Below are 17,693 nucleotides of genomic sequence, written 5' to 3' on the forward strand. Positions count from 1 at the left end.
CAAGGACCAGAGCCCATCCGCGGCCAGCGGAGGTGCAGGGTGCTGACAAGAGCTGCATTCATCAGGGCACTGGCTCAGGCTCAAACCAAACAGGATGTCTGCTCTGAAGCTGCCGGGAGGATGGGGCCTGTCTGGGCAGCAGACTGGGGTTAAATCCATTTTCTCCAGTCCCAGTTCCCAGCCCAGGGGCTGTGCCAGGTTTGTGCTGCGAGGTCTCAGAAAAGGATTGAAAGGCACCTCTGGCTGGGCTCTCCACAGGGCCAGCAGTCCCAGGGAAACAAGGTGCGACAACCATCCAGCCAGCGCAAACACAACAGCTTGCTTGGGAGGCAAAGCAATCACGCCTCCTTTGCAAGACAAACAACCAAAAGACAACGCCACAGCAGCACTGCTCTTCATGCTGCAGTCCTTGTTCTGCTTCCTAGGACACAGAAAGCAGAGGAAAGCTCCAGGTGGATCCAGCAGGGGTAGTGAGGGCTGGCACACCTGCCTTGTGCTGTAACGCGGGGCACTAATCCCACCTTCCTACTGCACACCTTGGCTTTCCCTGAGGGCGGCGATTCCCCCCTACAGGCAGGGAGAAGAGCAAGATTATCATCTTGGCTCAATATATTCCCATGTCAGACAATCTTTTCCAGAGGAAATCTTTTCCCAGAGGAAGAAATGGCTGCTTTATCTGTTGAGACTTTCCCACCATCAAAAACACTGTACACAGCCACTCCGCGGAGCACTGGCTTCAATAAGTCCTTTATTTTTAAATAAAGAAATCCCACTGAATCAAAGATAACAAAATTACATTTTGTTTTGCAACAACTTCCATTTTTACATCACACAGAAGAACAAAAATTAAAGAAAAAAAATCAAAGACACTGTTTTATATATATTTATATATATAATTTTAAAGGTAAACATCAGCAGATATAGAAAAATTGCATTGCTAGTTGCAAATCATCTCCCCTGCAGCTGTCAGCTTCAGAGAATCTGACTCAGAACATGGCAGCAGGAGAGTATCTCGGTATACAAGCTTTTTCAGGGCAGCATTTAGAGATTGTTCCAGAATATAATTTTGCCAAATTGAGAACATTTTCACAGTAAACTGCACTGCTCACCGAGAACATTGGAAGTCACTCAGTCTGTTCTAACATGGCTGCATGGGCAACACGAGAAGAGCACAGGTCTGCCATCCTCTGGGCCCCATGCACCCTCCTGTTTGGCATTTCAGAGAAAGGGCTCCTCTTGCAAAGAATTTTTTCAAGAATTTCTAGCAATCTGCCATTGGGAAATAGGACGAGCTGTCAGAAAACACGCTCCTCTGGAAAGCTGCTGACTTGGGCTGAGCAGTAAGGTTTGGTTCTATCAAATACAGGTTGTATTGTTGCTATTGTTGCGTTTTTTGTTTTAAAAGACTTGCCATCAGAAGGGTCAGCATCTCAGCAAAGGTGTAATGGAGATCCTAGAAGGAAATTCTGCATCTAATCAAAGCTCTTGCATGTCTGGTGACAGATGATGCAAGCTCGTCATTCAGACAGCAGCAGAAAGGCTTTGTGTAGAGCCACCTAGTGGGACTGCTCCTCAATGGCATTACATCACCTGGGTTAGGCAGGGCCATAGGGTGAGGAGACTCATGGTCTCTATCCACAGGGCACACAGGGCCAGAGTTTTTTGAGAGTGTTATCAGACAGACATGGAAAAGGTTGTTTGACACCAACAGATGCATCCTGATAAATGCTGCCCTGGATTGCAGTGTTTTTGTCCATTGATTAACCAGCAAAATCAAGAGTGTTCAAAACAAGGTGTTCAAAATGGAATCGTTCAGGATAATCCCAGAAACGCTTTTGCTGTAGTGTGGAAAGCTGGCAACTGCTTGGACTCATTGACAGCACTTGTGTCTGAGCTTCCCTAAGAGCGGAGAGAAGTCCAGGCCACTGTAAGAGACGCTCCCAGTAATAAAAGGGGCACAGATGCAAGGCAGCCCTTCCTTGGGTCTGTGTTGCTCTGAACCACTCTAAGCTTGGATGAAGCTCAGGAAGCCCTCACAGCAAGACAAGCTGTTTGCTTTTTGCCTGGGATTAGAAATCCTGAAGGAAACACTGCTTGAGTCACTGCGGCTCTGGGACCTGCCAGAATAAGGACGTGGAGCAGGACTTGACAAGACACCCTTCACAACAAATGACTTACACATGCAGCACAAGACTGGGGCCTTTTCTGATCTCCTTGGAAAGGGCTGTGAAGAATTTCAATGAGCTCCAGACAGATATTATATTACTTAAGAAAAAACAACTTGGAAGCAATCCAGGTGACTGAACTGTTTGGCAATTAATTCCTGAAGTTACTGCTCTGCTCTTTCAAGCTGTAGCCATCTTCAGCTACGCTGCTGAAGAGTTGATAGACACTAGAATTTCGGAGCTGTATGGTAGAAAGTCACATATTAAGCTAACCCTCCCTCTATGACTTCATCTCTACGGCCAGAGGCAAATTTGAGGAGCAGAGCTGAAAGATGATCCACTGCTTATATACACTGCTATTTTAAGCATTAGAATAGACTGCAGTGAGTTGTAGGCTGTTCACAAAAGTCCTTTAAGCCAGCACACACTGGTACAGTGTGCATCGCCAGAGGTGTCTCACTGCCTGGTGTCTGAGAAATCCTTACTAGAAAGCAAAGCCTCAGAGCTCTGAACAGAGCTGTTAGTGAAGTCTCCAGATATGCTGATGTCAAGGGAGAAGAAAGAGGGCAAGGCACCATGTGTCAAAGGGCTGCAGTCTAGGAACTTGTGACAGATCCAGGACAGATGACACACAAGTAGCTTGGCTAAATTCAATACTGGAGATGATAGTTCTTAACGTCCCTGCTTAATGCCCTGTCTTTGTAACCTGTATCTTCATAAACAAAGACCTGCAGAAAAGCGATCAGGAAAAGACTGCAGGGAGGTTCAAGCGTGTCTTTACAGTACAACCACAGCACTGCTGACCTATCTGAAAACATCTTCCATTTAGACTCCAACAAAAGGATCATTAATCGTGCTGGCAGTTCTCATGTAACAGAAGCTGCAAGTTCCTTGTATTCAGTATGAGCAGGTCCCAGCTGCTCACCAAGAAGCTTCAGATCTCTCCACACACTAAGATGATGGTTGGACCAGCCTAACCACCAACAAAATAACAGCTCTGCAACTTGCTATCAGATCGAGAGAGTCCTTATTCAAGTGCTACTTACAGAGATGGGAAGAGAGAGAACTGTTAATGTGTTTTCTAATCTCACTCTGGAACTAAACAGAGCTCAGGACAGATTCATCATGCTGGAGGCTTCAACTGCACTGCAAGACTACACTGTAACTATCTAGAAGTACAACCTCATTGGTTTTACATGAGATGAAAAAGACAATTTCACCTCGAAGATGAAAAATTCATATTGCATTTAGAGTTCCCTGGGCAAGTAAAGACCATTTGCAATCACAAAAGTAGTACTGCCTTATTTCAGGAGAGAAAAGCGATTCAGGTTAGCATTGGACAAAATCCCATCCTATCTGACCTACTAGCACTAGATAACATTGCCAGTAGCAAAATTTAGCACTGGATTTCTTTTTTTGAAGGTCTTTAGATAACACGCACTGCAGCTTACCTTTCTCTTCTCCTACTGCTTTCTTGAGATCTCCAAATTACTGCTGAAAGTTTGACAACATGAGTATTGCTTTGAAGAAGTACCATCAAATTGGGTGGAATGGGAAGAACAGATTTTTACCGTTTCCACTCACATCAAGTTAGTGAGTTTCAGAAACCTTTGCAAGCTATGCTAAAGCTCTTCCTTCTCAAACATTAGTTGGTCCAACCACAAGTGGTGTGACTAGCTGTGGATGCAAGTGGAAAGTGCAAAAAACATCAGTTGAGCAGGACAGACTTATATCACTTCTCTAGTTGAAAGTTTCAAAAATTTCACAGCACTTCTGAAATACAAAGGTATAAGTTGCAGGGCAGAAAGAAAGAGTATTTCTTGAAAAGAGTCCTAAAGCAAAATCTTGATTCAACAAAGCTGCAGCTCTTGCTGCATTAAAACTGCCCAGATGTTTTTGGAAAACCTCATTTTTGGAAATATGTGCTTAAAAATGATTGACTGGCCATCTGCAATAGCAGCCAGATCAAAATAAAGGTGCATTTGAGGAAGTAATTTCTTCCTGTCTCAGAAACAAGAAAACCCTGTTTCAAAACCTGGTTTGTCAAGGATGATCTCCATTACAAAAAGGAAGGTGGAAAAGCTCTTCAGGAAAACCTTTCCACAACAAATCTCTGCTTTCAGATGAACTGGCATGACTTGGTGGAAAAGCACTCTGTTATCTCAACTCAGAAGCAAGCGAACAATTCTGTCTCACTGGCACCTTTCATGTTCTGGATCAGCCAACAGCTGAACCGTTCCTTCAAGTCTGGGTCCTGTGAAGGAAGGCAGAATTTCAGCCACTGCTCCTCTAAAGCTGTCTGGAGTTGATATTCATCTCACAGCACAGTAAAGCTGGACTGAGGCAGGACGTGAAGCATTTCAGAGATGGTACCTCTTGCCATGGGAAGAGCAGCTTTGCCTCCTCAGGGCAGACTGCTATGACCTGTGTAAGCTACAGATGTAGTATGTTATGAAAGCTGAAACATTTCTAAAGTTGTAACCCACTGGACAGAAAAAAATATTTATACCCTACACACCTAAATTTATGCTGTATCTATTTGATGTCTACAAATGTTATTTATACTCTACTTCTGCTGAAGTGAGAATATATTTACGTCACATCCCAGGAGAATGACAGGAACAAACAGTTGCTTGAGCAAAAATCTGAATTTCCTGTGTGACAGATTTTACTGATACACACAGATGCAGTATGAATATGAGGATAACACCACACACAAGATATCCATCAGCTAAGAATATCCTTTCTAACTCATGCCCTAAAATAGCTCTGAAGGAACAGCCACAAGCATGATCAAGTATTGCAGTAGCTTTACTTGGTCGCATCTTTCCTTTAAGGAAAAAAAAAGGAAACCTGGATTTACTAACAAGGAGATAGCCACAGTTCATTGTAGCAGGCCAAGGTGTCTGGCCTAAGGCAAACTGAAAGGAATTTCCTGATTTGATAACGCACCTTTGCTACAATAGTTAGTTATTGCTTTATTAAAATAAAAACCTACCTCTGCAACCTACTGAATGAAGTTCAGGGACAAGGCAGTCCAGAAGGCTTGTTCCCCCATATCACCACACTGAAGTCTTGCAGCTTGTTTCACTCAAACTATACACTAAAGTGCCTGAAACACAAACCAAGGCTAAAGCAATAAAGTGCTCGTTGATGCAGGAAGCGTGACAGGAAAAGAGCTTCACTGACACTGTGGTAAAGATGTCCCGAGCATGGATTAATGAGACAAGAATACTGACAGAACAAACAGTAAAAAAAAAAAAAAAAAGAAAAAGATTTCCACCACAAATTTTCAGTCTCCAGATTGTCACAGGGTAACTTTCCTACCAAGGGATAAATGAGAGTCCTCAGTATTGGTCCTGGCACAGACCATAACAGCCACTTGAGGGAAAAGCACAAGTGAGTATGCATCTTTCCTGTAAACAGCTACCACACTTCACTTTGCATGTGGAAACTAGAAGAGAATGTCTGGGTGTGTGAAAGGAATTCAAGTGAGGAGCCAGTAAAATCCTGCAGCATTTACATAGATATGGAAGTAGTTAGGCAAAGATATCATTTTATTTACACAGGGCTAGACCCATCAGGTTCCCATCAACTGTAAGGCAAGTCATGTGTCTGAAAACCATTAAATGCTTTGAATGTTAAGGGCAAGAATTTTGGTATGATCTACCCTGATACAAGGGGAATAAATCTAAATAGATATGTTCTCCCCCCACAGTTCAATCCCTAACAGAGTACCTACTACAAAATATTCTTAAAACACTGAGCTCACAAAAAGGTCCTGTAGATTCTTAATCAGAATCTTCCATTAGGAAGCCAGAGCCAGCTTTAAAAAGCCCCGTATCAAACAAGAAATCCATTACTAAAAATATGACTACATTTCAAAAGAAGCAAATGTGACAAGATGATTGGTCTGGTCTTGGTGTGAATATATGTTTACACTGAAACATTAACTGGCATTACCAGTCTGCAGCTTTCCTCTTCCTGGAATCCCAGTATAAAGATACCCCCAACCCACAGATATCTGAAGCATGGAGAAGTTAAACATTTCTCACCTAACAGACTTGTGTATCTGCACTCTTAGGAAGTAAAACATTCCCTTGAGATGGTGCAAGGCTGGTACTCCACTTGCAGTCAAGCATCTGCTTTTTCAAGCCACAATTTAGTGGCACACAGTCTGGACCACTGACTGGCCTGTGGCTTAGTAGAGGGTTTTTCTAGTACTGGGACAGAGAAGAATCGTAGGTTCCCTGCCATCTACATCTAACTAAATGCTGCAGCTCAAGTTCTTGATCAGCTGGTGAAGTGATTTTGACATCTGAAACTTCTGTTATATCAAAGCAAGTTGTCTCCAACTCAATAACCCCGTAACAAGTCACAGTAAGCAATCTAATTCTTCAAGCAGAGCAGTAAATTACAAACCCAAGTGACAATATAAGCGAAGATTCTCTGACCAGATATTAACCTCTGTTTTAACTCCAATTCATAAGGAAACTTTGTGATCAAACCCCAGCCATAGGATATCAAAAGGAATGGAAACCTGAAGCAGCAGGTGAGGGAACAGAGAGTTCCCGAAGGGGGAGATATACTGAAGTGATCCAGAGTCTTTGGGTCAATTACTCCTGGCCAGATACCGCCTGCTCTGTGTCTGAGCAGTGAGACTTTGTCTTCTCCCACTGGCAGATGGCATTGGCATACTGCACCACAAGCTTATCCATCCAGGTAAGAGGCTCTGGGAATAGCACAGACCCCTCGAAAAAGCCCAGATGGCCTCCGTGAAGGGGCAACACATGCATGACATTTTCTCTTTTCTCTGTAAAAACAACAAAAAAAAGCACATAGGTCCTGAATGTTAGCATTTTTGAGCTGAGCACTAAACCATTTTAAGCCGTGATAATGAACTCAATTCTTGGTATAGGATCTGAAACAACAGGAGCAATATTATGAAGCAGAAACAATGACCAAGGCCATGGCTAATCTGATATCAAAAGCATGTAAGCTTACAATTTCACAGTGCAAGACAGTCCACAGGAACCAATTTCAGCTGCCCAAGAAACGCTGCTGGCTAGGTCCTTATGGCAATACAGGTCACATCCTTCCACCTTTCATTCATACACTGGAACTAGGACCATCAGCATCATGTCAAGCTACTCTAAAGCTCTGGCATATTAGCCACCTTGGTCCACGTACAGGGAGAAAATCCCTGTGCTTGAATCCAATGGGAAGCAGCTGAAGATTAACTCACCCGCCACAGCTTTCAAAAAGAAAGAATGAATCCTGCTTTCCTCCCCATGCACCCACTACTTGTGCAAAAAAACCCAACAACCAGCTCCTTCTCTTGAGCTTCTAAAGGTTATTTGCCTTTTTCTTGGCTGAAGTTAGCCGACAAAACTTCTTTTCAAAGGAGATATCTTAGTTGATTATCAAATAACGCAACTATGAATGCGCTCCCTTCATCAGCAGCAACCCCCCTTCTACTAAATCTCAGTGAGTAATGAAGACACGAGGAAGCATTTTTTTCCACTCCAGGAATGTAACCTGAATATAAACTGCTGGCAATCGACATAAACTGAAACAGCAGAAGATGCCAGAAAGAAGGACTCAAGTTCTTCCTGCTCATGGTTGGCCTCATTAGTTCCAGCAACTGGTGTTTTAAAGAGGCTTAGTATACCTCCCACAGGATTGAAAGAGTAAGAAGGCAAGTGGAGCTGCTTTGTAATCATGGATCATGAAGAGCTAAGGGAGATGCAGGTACACAAATATGCACTCCCAGAGCAGACTGCTTCAACATACCTGAAAGAGCTCTTGGAATTGACAGAAGGCTCTCATGCACAAGAGGATCATCAGCAGCATTAACCAGCAGAAGAGGAACATAGATCTATATCCAGAAACACAGTAGAAGAGAAAAAACAGTAAGGGGGTGGTACTTGAATTTCTATTAATTGTTAAGGCATTTTATCTTGGCTCAATTCAGACATCTTATTTCAGAGTTATCCTGTACCTGAAAAAACACCAGGAAAGCAAATTTAAAGAGTGGTGGCTTTTTACTTGTGGAGTACTCAGTAGCCCTTGAAAATTTTTTTTCCAATTCAATTGTATGAAAAAAGAGAAAGGAGTGTAACAGAGCAGATGCAGATTGAGTCACAGATTTTCCCCATTCTCAGAATTCAGTCACACCCTTTCTGCTCTGCACTGTTTTGCACACCAGTCAACTAATGCCAGCTTTGTTATGGACACTTTGGTTAAAGTCCAGGAAACTCCCTTGGAGTGTTTCCATCCACTGCTTCAGCAGATTAAGGGATTAATATCCCAGTTTCATTTCTGCAGTACTTGCTAAGCATCTCCCTTCCAGATAGTGTCCTATGCCTCTTCCAGGTTATCTAGTACCTTTTTCCTTACAGCTGCGTGCTGTGTGCCACCACCTGTTTCCCACCTTATGTACCTACACACAGAGGGGTTCAGCTGATTGTGTGGCTTTATCTTGATCACTTGGATGCTACTACCTGCAGTTATATGCACTTAAGAGCTTAGAGCATTTAGCATCAGCATTACAGGTAAGAACTGAAATCTTACTCCAGAATGCTGTATCTGATTACTTCTAAAAATCACTGCTAAGACAACTGTGTCCAGGTATCAGCAACAGACACCAGCAAACATTTTCACCAATGGTAGAAAAAAAGAAGGTACAAAAGCAGCCTCAATTGCAAGAGCTTACCCTGTGCAAGTAATGCAGGCAGCTTTCTTCTTCATAGTACTCCTTCAGGGAACTGTAGCCATGAAATTTCCTGAAAAGGACAGTGTCATTGCCATCATATGTTTCTAGTACATGTGACTCCCATTTGCAAATAAGGACATAGACACAGAGACAGAAACGATGCCTGGATTTTTATGGACAATGCCTTTTTTCTACCCACTGCTTCTGCAAAATTCACCTTCAGCAGCACCTACTTTTATGCTTTCTGTGCTTACTCAAACACTGCTAGCAGAATGCTTTTTTTTTTAATGCATAGCAAGGTAATCACACAAGTTGAAATACAGCAGCCTACGAGGCATTTTGTTTTTAAACTTAACTTGCTTTTTTCCACATGTATGAATTACTTAATGACCTGCTTCTTCACATGAAAGCCTTTTCAAATGTAAAACCATTACAGCTTACAAACCTCAAACTCACTGGACCCAAAAGGATCTGCCAACAAGATTCACAGAATTCACTGTAGATGCAGTTCTTTGCTGTATCCTTAGCTCTTCATCCTAAACCCATGATTCAGTGAGTCTCTATTCAAGTGCCCTTTTTTTTTTTCTCTTGGAGAGTAGGAGACAATGATGCAGCTCTAGGCAAAAACTAGACAGGTCTCAGGGATGAGGGACAAGTAGGAAGATTTCCCCTAGAAATCACTTTTAGAAAGACAACAGACAACAATGCTCCTAGTCCTCCAAAAGCCCTTAAAGCTCTATAGCTGACAGTGTACAGCTTCAGCATTTTGTAAAGGTGTCAGTGCTTGATACAGAACATGTCATGGCATGAATTCAGACACTGAACAAAGTGTCGTGTTGTTTTCAAGGATACAAACAGCAACCTCCTACAGATTAATAAAGCAGAGAGCTTAATTTAGCTGTTAGCATGACAAATTAAAAAGTTCATGTTATCTCAGCCAAGCCTAATGTTTATGGAGATGGTGGTAGTATTTTGCAGAAGGAGGGTTTGTTATAAAATGCAAGCTGGACTAAGAACACTTATGAGCAGTTCTGAGATGCTTTCTGCATTCTGCACTACTTTTTTCTAGACCTCTTGGCAGGACAGGCTTCTTCCTAGGCTGCAGGTTCAGACATTACTTATAAATAAATGCCTCCTGGATGACTTTACAGAAGCCCTGACTGTCAAGAATAAAGATTGTGGGGTGTTTTTGTGGTATGTTTTATTCAATGTAATGGCAAGGAAGGATTTCTGAGAGTGTCAGCACTGCGTTTCAGCAGATTCCTACAAGCACACCAGGAGGTGTGCAAGAGCAACACTTGAAACAGGAGAAACAGAGTCCCCTTTCATACCTCATAACATTGTCATCAATCTGCATAAGGGATGTTGCTGTATAGAGTTTGCTCAGATCAGCATCTGACAGGCTTTGTGGCTTTTTCACGTTATCTCCAAAAAGAACTTGCCTGAAAGAAGAATAGCAAGAAAAATCATTCAAACATCACAACAATGGCAGCAAAGCCATGACCCGCTCAAGGACCAATCTGACAAGAATAGAAGTGAGCTACATAAGCATGAGGCTTTCTTGAGAATAAGCACAGCTTATCCATCCACCTCCCATCACAATAAGGCATAACAAACTAACAGCCACTTCAGAGAAAAATGCTCTCCTTTCATACTGAAAAACTGCACTAAGGAGCCTCTGTAAAGAATGTTCCCAGAACAGACAGCACTAAGGGCATTTAGAGCAGAGGCTTCATATGTTGTTACAGGTAGGGTCCTCTGGTTTCAGCCCAAACCCACAGGCGACTCATGCAGGAGCATAGCAGTCCTGGGCATAGCACCTCCTTCTCCATCTGGTCCTGAAGTCTCCCCCAGCACAGACATCAGGTTAGCTCATCCAGCAGAAATTACTTGGGGGCATTACCTTAGCAGAAAGCTATTTACTATGGACACTTGTCATAATTAGTTATTGCCCTCAGGAGAGGATGTGTTTCTTCACCAGAACAAACCGCTCCCTTAGCAAACAGAACAAAGGCCTCAAGTTGGAAAGGTTTTTGTTGGTTTTTGGGTTTTTTTCCCCCTTTAAAGGCAGCTGCAGGACAGAGCAGGAGGGAGACTAGGTTTGTCTTGGGAGAGCTGCATGAGAGCACAAACAGTTGTGGAAAAAAGATTACTTAAACTGATTCTCCTCCAAGCCAGCTGTGCCTTCATCTGGCTTATGAGCCTATGCACATTTAATGGGCGTTTATTATATACCATGACATATTAAACTTGATCAAGTTGTATAAATATTTGTTAATCTGGAGTGAATTACATGGGTTATCCCACACATCAGTTGACCCAACTCCTTCTGCAAGTATTTCATACTGCATAGGAGTGTAATGAACCAAAAGTTTGCAAGTGACACACGCTCCTAACTGGAATGACTCTTAACAGCTATTCTCCTCTTTTTCCCTCAACTCGGGGATCTTCAAACGTAACAGATGAGGTACTTACACATTCATTGCCTTAGAAGCACTCAGATAATTTTTCATAGAGGCAACACAAATAATGAGCATGTCACCTGTTTAACAAACACAATCCTTTCATACGTGAGAGCCACAGATCACAGCAGTAGCACAGGGATACTACAACTACATCTGCACTCCAGGAACAGCAACACTAAGTATTCTGCTGGCTACATGCTCTTTGCTGAAGAACAGCTAGAAGCCAGATCTACAGACTGACTGTTTGCTTATCAAATAAGCAGCAGTCCCATGCAGCAGATCTTGCAGATTAATCCTACCTCTGGTAGGTGGCAGAAAGAACAAGAGGCTCCTTGAATAGGGGATTCTTTGGCTAGAAGTGAAACAGATGCTGAATACTCCACTTTGAAGTTTAATGACAATGTTTTCCTGTGCTCATCTTGTTTATTCGTTAAGCAAGTCTCCTCAGAAGGAAAAAAGAAATCCCCAAGCGTCCCATGACAAAGCTTGCTTTCTTCTATCAGGATCATCAGGGTTTCTATATTTTATAGTGTATGAGATTGACACAGGTTCCCCTTCTTTTCCTTCCTTTATTTACAAACCACTGAGCAAGGAACTTGTAATCTTTCAGGAGTCTGAATTTAAAGGGCTGAGAAGACAAATCCAATATAGCAACTGATCCAATCAGCACCATCAGTGTAAGTGATGTGCTACACTACCTGTGAGAAAGGATGATCTTCTTCATGTTATCTGCCATGAGGAAGTTATAAAATCTTCTACATTGATCCCATTGCATGAAGGTTTCCTGCGCCCTAGAAATAAACATAGTGCATAACAATCAAGATTACAATCAATCCTGTTTAAGGAGATCTTTAAAGATCACAGTAATACGCCGTAACATAAGATGGCAGCCTACAGGCTATGTAAACACATCTCTGGGCTTTACCTGCCACAGCTTAACCTTTCTCAGGAAATGACTTTCACTTTGATGAAGTTTGATGGTATCAGAAAACAGATCTGCAGACTCATTTTGCACAATGCAATTAGCTGCTCTGATCAGAGAGCATTTAAGAGCCATCAGTCAAGATCAGCAACACTGACAGGAGGATTTTGGTATCCCTTATCATAAGTTGAGTGGTACTAGTTCCCAATGGAACTAACAAGGAAAAAACTCAAATCTTCTGCTGAAAAAAAAAAATTTATTGTGTGTAACAGCTTTGCAGAGAAAATCATGTGCAGATGTTTCCAATATTCACATACACTGTCACTGTTTCAGCTTCATTGGCAAGAACTGTAGGAATAAACACTAGTTGCAGCTGCAAGAAGCACAGTTGAGGTCTCTACCTATGCTCAGAGCAGAATAGCACTTTGCAGCTTATCTGTTGTTAAAACAGAACTAAAGTTGTCCAGACTTCAGCGAGCTCTGCCAGATACGGGGCACTCCTTTGCTCTGCAGGGTCATGGGCAGGTTATAGCATTACTCTTAAAAGGGTTTGCTGTTACTGAGGAAACACACTGTCATTTACTGAGCAACCTAAGAATGCTGGGAGCAAGTGGTTTCAGCTACTGAAATACTCCCATTTAAACATTAACATACCATGAGAAACTGCGTAGATTTGTCATGAATTCCCAACCCACAAGTTCCCCAGCAGAGCTTAAGCAAGCCATGTCAGCCTGCAGTAAGCCATGCTGGAGCACAGACCTTCTGGCTACAGCCAGCCTTTACCTATCGTGTTTATGTCCAGCCACAGGAATAAGGACAGGAAAAGATTTTCCAAACAAACCTTCAAAGCCATTTCAAGATAGCTAGAGTTAAAACTATGTTTCCCCACAGTTACTGTGGCAGACAGCATGAGTGTTAATATGCTGCAAGCACTGATAGAAATGCAGTTTCCAACATTCTGAGGACTGCACAGGTCTGAAAGGCGGGGACTCTCCCCACAGCCCATAGCTATGGTGAAAGTGCATTCCACAAGATCAAGCAGAAGAATCAAGTCTGTGCAGGCAGAGATTAAGGAATAAGAAGACACGTCCCTGCTTGGCCTCAGGGAACAAATTCCCCAAACTTTGTGTTAATTCATTAAACTAAGAGACCCATTTTCTGCTGGCAAAGCATTTTGTTGTTGCTACTTTATCAGGCCTGCCTATGGAACACTTGCTTAATGCCCTGGAAAGGTTTTTGTATTTCAGATATCTACTTCGTCTTGTTCATCATCACTTCTTCCCAATTTTTCTCCCTTTACTTCCTAAAGATATCTGGGACAAAGGCTGTACAAGCTAAGAAAAAAACAACCACCCTGTAAACTAATCTACCAGAGTAATCCACCTTCATGTAGCCCAGAGGAAAGAGAGGCCAGTTATTTTCACCTATCAGAATATGACCAGGAAGGCCAAGGCTTACCCATTCCACCTGGAGATGCTTTGTATCTCCTCCTCCTTCTACAGGAGGGATAGAAGGCCCACATTATCCTGTCTTTTTCTTTGTGGATATTTACTGACTTTGCTTTCCCCTAGCTCTCTCTAATTAGCATTTAAAAGCAGCACTAGATATTAGGTAGGCAGACAGGAGACCTGAACAGCCTTCCTGCTGAGCACACTGTAACACACAGCAGATGTTCTGTGACTGGAGATTTGCTAGTAGATGTTTACCCAGCAGGTGGAGTCAAGAGCTCAATAATCCACAAGAACCCACAGAGGACTTGCATTAAACTCAGGCAAGCAGCTGTTATTTTTCCATATGGATATCCAAGTGCAGCAGTGTTAAAAAGGTTACCTCTGCACTGCTGTTCCACAAGCACATTGTGACATAGTACTAAGAAACCAGCTCAGAGAATAGCATTACTCACAGCATTTTGGAAACCAGAAATACAATGTTGCATAACTGCAGAAGATAAATCAAACAGGCCAAGGCCAGATGTGATCCTTGCAAACCCTGCTTGATGGCTGAAAAAACAGTTCCAGGAGCTGCCTTCAAAAGAATGCATCAAGAGGATTCTTGCTACATTCACCATTCTGGGAGGCCAGATTCCCCAGCAAGTCCCTCACAGTGCTGTCACAGTTTCATCTTTATCTGTCCAAAGGACTTTGACACAAATAGCCTGGGGATATCAATAGCTTCCTTTGCTTTTCAAATATTCTCACGGCTCAGTGATGCAGTTAAGTCACTGTACATTATTTATATGTGCAGATAGAAAAAAGTGGAAGCATTAGTTTAGCCAGTTGCACTGTTTTAATCTTCATTAGCTGTGCATACATGGAAAGTTACTTCACATCAGGTGAGCTACCAGCTTCCAAGCAGCAGTGCTGTACACTTGTCCTCCATCAGTGAACACACTGTTAACACTAGATGGAGCCCTTACAGCTCTTGTGAAGGCTACAGTCTTGGCTTCCAAGCAGGGAACGACAGGTTAATGTGTAGGCAGGCCATCTAAAAGCCTTAGCCTCTCCACCTTCCAAACATCAGGCCAGTAGTGTGATTGCAAGTGCCTCTCCATGCCCTCAGCACCCTACTGCACTATTTTGGTGACACACAAAAAGGAAGGAGCATGAACAGACAGTTTGAGTTTTGTGGTTTTTTCAGTCTCTGCAGATAAGAGACAGCTCTTATGGAACTCCACAGTGAAGCCAGAAGAGCTATTATGAACCAAGTGATACTTTCCAGAGTGATGAGAAAGCATAAACTATTGCTTTAATCCTGGCATCAGCTCAGAAGTTTGTCATGCTGCCCAGCCAGAACTGGATGAAGAATGCCTGCTCTTACCACACTGCAGCATTTCTGCCATGACAAAGTTAGGCAACTCACACGTGTAGAATGGAAGCTGCCAGTATTTGTACCTGGTGAGGTACAGAAAGCTTGTTTGCACTGTTGATGAAATCTATTTGTTTATGCTGCCAAATCAACAAAGTTGTGTCTGCTCCTTTGGCTCCTGCACTTTGCATTCATAAAGACTAAGTAAGTGCAAGAGAAATAGTGCCCTCTTCCCCCTCATCCTGCAGAAGAAACCAGGACAGAATTCCAGACTCACCTGAGTGCACTGTACCCCTGGCACACGCTGACACAGCACAGAACCCTCTCCTGGTTGGCCTGGTTCTCTCCCAGGTACTTGCACACGATGTTTCCACCCAGGCTGAAGCCTACCACAACCAACTGGGTCTGAGGGTAGGTCTTCTTGATGTAATTCACCATGGCTCCAAATTCCCAGGTGCAACCTGAAAATAAGGGCAGTGTCAAGAGGCATCTTCCAACGGTCTCAGCCTTCCACTTCAAACTCCAGTTGTATGTTTTAAGTTCAGCTTCTTACTCCTTCTGATTTTTCAATAACCTCAAGGTTTAAGATCTCTGATTCACATGCTCAGGCATCTGCTTTATGAGTCCTGTGGACCTTAGCTCATGCCTCATTTTGGACCAACTGCCAAATTAAGATGAACTAAAAAAAATCATGAGAACAGCAGATCTGACAATTCACTCTTCCTTTCCAAAGCATTTCATTTTCTTCCTGAGGCAGTTTGCCACTTTTGAACAGAAGTGAGGTATCTGGAAAGCAGCCTGCTCATTGCTTTCAGCAAGGCAGCCATAGATTCTTAAATCCATGCTGAAAACATAGAGCTGGCTTGTCAGGACAGAGGGCTCAATGGACTGAAGAGCCTAAGCAGGTGCTCTCTGGAACTAGAGGGAATGGTTTAAGCAAAAGCAGCTAGGACTTTTTTCAGCCACTTGAGGTAAAAATACTGCAGTTTCTTACAAGATAAATGGGCCTCCCCACATAAGGGAAGAGGTAGGTACCTCTACACGCATGCGTGCTGCTCTCAGGCTGCAATACTGAGGGATCAAACTTCTGGCAGCACTGTGGTCCTCAGACTGTCTGAGAAAATGAAGACAGTGGTATCAACTGACTATGCACTCTGTTAATCTTCCAAGTGGATTCAAGACTGCAGACTGAGCAAATCACACAAACAAAATAAAATTCCACCTTTTAATTCATGTGTATCTCAGATCTGTCCAGTGGGGTAAATCCTAAGAGTTTGGATTCTACACTGTGCCATCCAAACACTGCTCCAGTCTGTCTTCACCCCAAATACAACACCCTTGCTAGACATCAGCCTCAGATTTTAGCTAGCTCTGGAGCAGATGCTGAGCAAAGTTTGTGTTTACTTCAGTGAAAGAAAAAGCTTCTGGATGAGCATCTCATCAGGGCTCGGGCACTTCCTTGTGAGCATTTTCACTTAGCAATTTTCCACAACATGACAAATGCTGCATTGCTCTAGCTTCCTCTGGAAGAAGCCAGCAGTCAAAACACCACAGCATTTGACTGTCACAATTCGAAAGCATTTCAGAAACTTGAAGCTAAAACAGCAACAGGTCAAGCCTGAAGTAAAGGCTCAAGCAAATCAAGTTTATGATACTTATTCCCCCAAAACACATCAGGAATCCAGCAAAAGCTGAAAGGACAAAGGGTATTTGGATTAGAGACAGAGTAAAGTTTGCTCAGGGTCTTGCTGGCACTATTCTAGGCAGAGTCACTTCTTAGTGATTTACTGACTTGCTCAAAGGAAGTGCTAGGCATTCCTTGCCCTCCCCAAGGCTTTAGAAGATTTAGAAAGGCATGTCTCCAGAGCTACATTTCAGAACAGCTCCTTAAGGTCTAAAGGAAAACTACACAAAGTGAAGAAAGTCTACCATCTCCAGCAAACTCTGAGAAACTGAGACTAGGGCTCAGAATTCCAGACCAGTATTTGACATTAGACAGAGAAAAGTCACATCACCATCTTACTCCAGGCAGAGCTGTAGCAGATCTGTACCCTGGTGGTGGTGTTAATCCCCCCTCCTCCCCTGACCCTTATTAACCATTTTAGTTAATTATTCAAGAATTCGGGCTATAGCATTATAATTAGGTATCAGCTAGCATGATACTGCTGAAGGTTTCAGAGAACAGTCAGTAGATTTTGGAAATGTACTCTGTCCTAGGAAGATCATATTTTTGGAAGGAAGCTCTCAACTTTTATCAAAAACCAAACAGTTGAATGAGATCAGGCTTGATTCCCACAACATGGTAGACTCAAAGCAACTGCTAGCCTAGCACCTCATAACAAATCAAGGTTATTGGTACTTCTGAAATGTTTTCTCACTCAGGAGTGGATTAAATAGCTATAAAACAAGCAACAAGGCATTAATGCCTATCTACCTGCTACATTCAGAGTTCCAAAACACAAGATATCTTTAACAATTAAATAAAGGAACCTAATGCCAGTCTATTATTCTCACAACTGAGTCCTGCCATAAGGTACCTATAGATGTCCGCAGTACAGAAGGCATGAGGGCTCATCAAAAGAACTCAGGAACAAGCAGATCAGGTCTCTGGCAAGAAGACC

General features: G+C 42.8%; 1 protein-coding gene across 2 annotated transcripts in view; it reads right to left on the reverse strand.

Moving 5' to 3' along the window:
• Positions 1–1,358: 1,358 nt before the first annotated feature.
• ABHD2 (abhydrolase domain containing 2) overlaps positions 1,359–17,693 on the reverse strand; it is a 38,599-nt gene continuing 22,264 nt past the window's right edge. For both annotated transcript variants that reach the window (XM_003209525.4, XM_010717480.3), the window contains exons 6-11: positions 15,350–15,533; positions 12,044–12,136; positions 10,212–10,322; positions 8,881–8,950; positions 7,959–8,043; positions 1,359–6,978 (exon numbers count right to left, since the gene is read on the reverse strand). In XM_003209525.4, coding sequence (XP_003209573.1) covers positions 6,782–6,978; positions 7,959–8,043; positions 8,881–8,950; positions 10,212–10,322; positions 12,044–12,136; positions 15,350–15,533 — 740 coding nt within the window. In that variant the 3' untranslated portion in view covers positions 1,359–6,781. The remainder of the gene's footprint in view (positions 6,979–7,958; positions 8,044–8,880; positions 8,951–10,211; positions 10,323–12,043; positions 12,137–15,349; positions 15,534–17,693) is intronic.

The sequence above is a fragment of the Meleagris gallopavo genome, chromosome 12 (assembly GCF_000146605.3).
Source record: "Meleagris gallopavo isolate NT-WF06-2002-E0010 breed Aviagen turkey brand Nicholas breeding stock chromosome 12, Turkey_5.1, whole genome shotgun sequence".
Lineage (NCBI taxonomy): Eukaryota > Metazoa > Chordata > Aves > Galliformes > Phasianidae > Meleagris > Meleagris gallopavo.